General features: G+C 32.7%; 1 protein-coding gene across 2 annotated transcripts in view; it reads right to left on the reverse strand.

The window, feature by feature from the left end:
• The window catches only part of LOC113804207 (E3 ubiquitin-protein ligase AMFR), a 36399-nt gene that overhangs the window by 11666 nt on the left and 19733 nt on the right, over positions 1 to 5000 (reverse strand). For both annotated transcript variants that reach the window (XM_070123042.1, XM_070123043.1), the window contains exons 5-7: positions 3420 to 3630; positions 860 to 1046; positions 366 to 650 (exon numbers count right to left, since the gene is read on the reverse strand). In XM_070123042.1, the coding sequence (XP_069979143.1) occupies positions 366 to 650; positions 860 to 1046; positions 3420 to 3630 (683 nt within the window). The remainder of the gene's footprint in view (positions 1 to 365; positions 651 to 859; positions 1047 to 3419; positions 3631 to 5000) is intronic.

Genomic DNA, 5000 nt, shown 5'->3' on the forward strand with positions numbered 1-5000 from the left:
TTGTATCATGACTCCTTGTCTCTCCTTTGAAAATACTATCTATTTTTCCCACCACCCCGTCCCACTGCCAAATTTTCTCATAACTGCATATTCCTGTCAAATCACCCAGATCCAACAGGTTAAGTATGTGGTTTGAAGAACATTGTCATCTTATGCTAGGCTCTTAAAATACTTTACTTCTCCTGAAAAAATGCAATTACTGTAAACATCTAATTTTCCTTCAATAGACTAAAATTTGGAAAGAATAAATAATTCTTTCCATGAAAAAACACTCATCTCAGTCACTACAAACTTCTTTTGAAAAAGGATCCAAGTGATTATCATCTTGAAAAATAAAAAGTAAGATCTGCAATGCCTTATCTTACCTGTCTGGCAAGATTGTCAAGCTGAGATGTAGACGCAGGCTGAGAGTTGGGCTGGTGATGGCGTGGTAATTGTGTGTGGCTCTGCTCTACACTGAAGCTGGGTAGCCAAGACACATACCGCCAGCCTGGAGTACCTGGAGAGCCCTCAGGAGCAGCAGGAGAAGGGAATGCACCTCCAGCGCCATGAGGAACCTCTCCTACACCACTGTCATCCCGAAGGTCATTTTCCTCTCCAGCAGGTAAAAGCCCATTGAGAAGTGTCCCAGACAGAGAAGCAACTTCATTCTTTGGTGGGTAGAAAACAAAGACTTTGAGTAAGATAAAAACAAGCATAAGTACATTTACTATCAAACCCTTCAAACCAAAAATGTTGCTTACTATCAAGTATCTACAAGACTACGTAAACTTACAGCCAAATATATCAGCACAATATCTAGCCTACTTTACATTATAAATAATCTAAAAAAGTATGGGATGTAACCATATTAGCTGACCTGTTCTGGTTTGTGCAGTTTGTGTCTGCATGTTGGACATGAAAGGTCTTGATGCAGCCATGCCAGCAAACAAGAGGCATGGAAAAGGTGTGTGCAAGGTAGTCTCCTGCCTGTTTCCAGGTGCTCCCAGCATATGGCACACGTGCTCTCCTCCGACAGAATGTCCATGCCAGAAATTTCTGGATACCTGTTGAGTTTAGTGTAGTCCAGTTAAATTATAGCTTGTTTCCATAATGGAAAATACATGAAAAAATATCAAGTTTGTAACAATAAAATTAAGTGATAGTCAAACACATGCTGTACTTTTTATGTCCATGCATGCTGATTTGCTGTACATATACTGGGAATAGCAATAATCACAAGAGTGCCAGGGCAAAATTAATTTTAACCATGAAAACTTTTCCACCAGCTAATAGAAATTCTAAGAACTCAAAATTACAGTTACATATCTCTTACAAAACTTGTTAAAGAGACAGTTTTCCTATAGCAACTCCTAAAAAAAATATAAATATATATATCACTGAACAAATAATCACCAAGATAAAAAAAAATCAGAGAAATGGATAGTATTCAATAATTTGAGTGAAAAATATTCCTATCATTACATGAAAATTATGAGAAAAAAACTTTATAATATCTAACCTAATTACAGTAACTAATTCAAATGTTAAGAGTGACCTACAGTATCCTTATTACTTAACACACAGTTGTGGATAATCATCTGTTTCATAAACACAATCTCACATACAATAAAATAACACACAGAACACAGAACACACACACACATTGTCTCATACTTACACTCACTCGACACTCACACGAAATCACACACCCACACCCACCGACTCACCCACCCACACCCACATCCACACCCACACCCACACATTATTTCATGTTCAGATATTTACAAGTCTGTTGAAAAGTATTATTGTGAGAGTTAATGTGCACCAATGTGTAGACATGCTGCTAAAGATAAGGAGCTTTGGAAACACTGGATATGAATATTAATACAAACTGGGAGTTAAAGAAATATGTTTCTTTTTTTAACTGTTTATGCCGGGATGGCATGACACACATGCCATATTCGCCGTGATTTTAGTTAATCAAAAAGGATTCCTCAACTTCTTAGTCACCAAGGAATCAATTATTAGTCTTATCTATCTGATCTGTCTATCTTTTTCCTTGATTTTAGGTAAGCTTTTGTATATTTTAATTTCTAGTGTCATGAAAAAAATTGGCTTAAGGGGTGGGTGATGTGAACATGCCATCAGGGGAAAATCTGGCTGTGCGCTGGAGTGATGCCAACTTGCTGTCTTGAGCATTTCTGCTGAAGGTCAGGGTGACAGGAAAGCCTCGCCATGAATACTCAAACCTCTTCGGGGATGATTATACTCATTTGGCATTCAGGAAGGGGCTTTTGCATTATTCCCATCAATAAACGAATATGGAATGTTGTCTCCATGAGCCATGACTGGAAAAGCACCAGCTCTATGGAGGACACCATTTCCATGCTCAACATCCTATTCCTGGTCACTGTGACCAGTGGCACAGGTTATATTATAGAAAATTGAATATTATGAAAAAAAAAAAAAAAAAAAATACACAAATAACAATATATTACTTATTATTATTCTTGCACTGTTATAGATTACCTAGAGAGACGATATGAAGTTTGCAAACGAAAAACGGCCTATTACCATCTGGATAAAATAAATTAAGAACATTGTAGTAATCTTACTGTCAATAATAATAACAGTACAAATATCAATACCATGAGTATTTTTGCTTTAAAATGAAGGAATGGGAAATTCAGGTGAGGTGACATTAGCATACTACTTGACTCCTTGGTGACTGAGCAACAAAATTTGTAGCCGTGTACAACTAAATTCGCAGTGGGCAGTACATATACCCGCATGCTAAGGGTTAAAAAGGAACCAGAGAGGTCTTTGATTTATCTAGTTTTGAATTGAGCTCCTATGATCTATTGATCCACAGAACATATGTACAATTTTTTCATATCAATCACTTTCAGTTTAAAACTTTTCATATTCTTTAAGCATGCATTTCAACTGAGATCTTGATGATGGTTAACTGCAGTACAGCCAAATACAAAAAAATTCTAGAAAAACAAAAACAATCTTCTAATGATCAGCTTTACACTCAAAAATCACAGCCCTTCATATACAATACCCAGTCGCTAATGCCAAGTGGACGAGTTATATAATATTCAGAACCAGGAAGACTTCTTCCAGTTACTCATGGAATCTTTAAATTTGACATATAATCTATCTACCTTTTTAAGTATTGGTAGATATAATATTCCTTACACTGAATTTTTTTTTTCTTATTCTAACAGTCACATTCATCACATACCATAGTTCAATTCAACTTCTATCTAATTACCAATCATATCATCAAAACAATGCTCTAACGGATAATATACTTTTATTTCATGGAAAGGTTTTGCAATTACCAAGCTCCCTCAGTCACAAAAGGCAGCTGAACCTCATATGCAACAGGTACACATCTCAGACACGCTAATCTTGAGAAAATTACTCACATGTTCATGAGCTGGAGCACCCTAAGGTAGTTCCTGTGTGACTTGACTTTGTGCTGCAGCTGGTAGAAGAGGAGTCGCAGCTGCATACATATCACAAGAGAAGCCATTGTCAGGAACATATTCCCCCATACCAACATGTGGATATGATGCACCATGTCGATCACCAGCTCGCTTAGTTCGAAAACCAGCTCCGTCATGTACACATACCTCCCTAGGGGTCGTATATTGGGAGTAATTACCACACCATGAAATGTTAATGGGTCAGATGGTGTTAGTTCTTCACTGTTCAATAAATTTGTAGTAAACAAAAAACACCCAACACAAATATTATGAAAAAAAATCTATATTAGAATTTTATTTCCATAATACAATACAGCAATTATATATGAATCAAGTAATTAATTTCAGGTTTATGTATAAAATAATAATATAATAGGACATTAGCTAGACTGTTATCCCATATATCAAACCAGGAATACCATACCACTGAGCTAGAAATACACAAAAATGAAAAATGCAAATAGTGTAGTGAACCACGTCTATATAAAATAATCCCTCTACAGATATATTCATATTTACAAATATAGGAACTGACCAAAGTCCTTAAAAAAAAAAAAAAAAAAAAAAAAAAAGAATCATCCAGATGTCTCTGAACCTTTACAAAACTTGCAAGACACAAATATGTTATTTACTGTATCACTATCACAGTATACAACAGGAAATGACACACATACTACCTACATCACAACTTACACAAGAATTCCTACCTCACTGTGCTTCCACACTTAATTCATGGTGACGGGAAACGTTAGAGCACAACATGGAATAACATAATTGAACTTAATACTTTTCTCAGAGAAATGATTTGGTGAACAAAAGAATACAAAAACAAAAGAAGAATGTAAATAATAAATCATTGTAAATATCATAATCAACATAAAATAACGATGATAACAATGATGCTGATCATCATCTTCATAATAATGATTATGATTATGATATGATGATGATGATGAGTATGATGATAATGATGATAATAAAACTATAATAACAATAATAACAATAATAACAATAATAATAATAATAATAATAATAATAATAGAAATAACAATAACAACAATAAAAATTGACAAAATCAATCATAATGAAGAATGAATTTCATAATAATAATAAAAAATAATAATAATGAATTTCATAACAATAATAATAACAATAATAACATTAATGAATTTCATAGTAATAAAAACAGTAACAAAAATTATAATAATAACAGTAATAATAATAATAATAATAATAATAATAATAATAATAATAATAATAATAATAATAATAATAATAATAATAATAATAATAATAATAATAATAATAATAATAATAATAATAATAATAATAATAATAATAATAATAATAATAACAATAAAAAAAAAATAATAATAATAATAATAAGGCGAAGAAGAAGAATATCAATAACAAAAACATAGATGATGATAATGATGAAAATAAAATTAACAATAAATTAATCAAAAAAAGGGAAGACTGACATACATATATAAAATCACAATATATCAATACTGATAATAA

Source organism: Penaeus vannamei, chromosome 6, assembly GCF_042767895.1.
Source record: "Penaeus vannamei isolate JL-2024 chromosome 6, ASM4276789v1, whole genome shotgun sequence".
NCBI classification, from domain to species: Eukaryota; Metazoa; Arthropoda; class Malacostraca; order Decapoda; family Penaeidae; genus Penaeus; species Penaeus vannamei.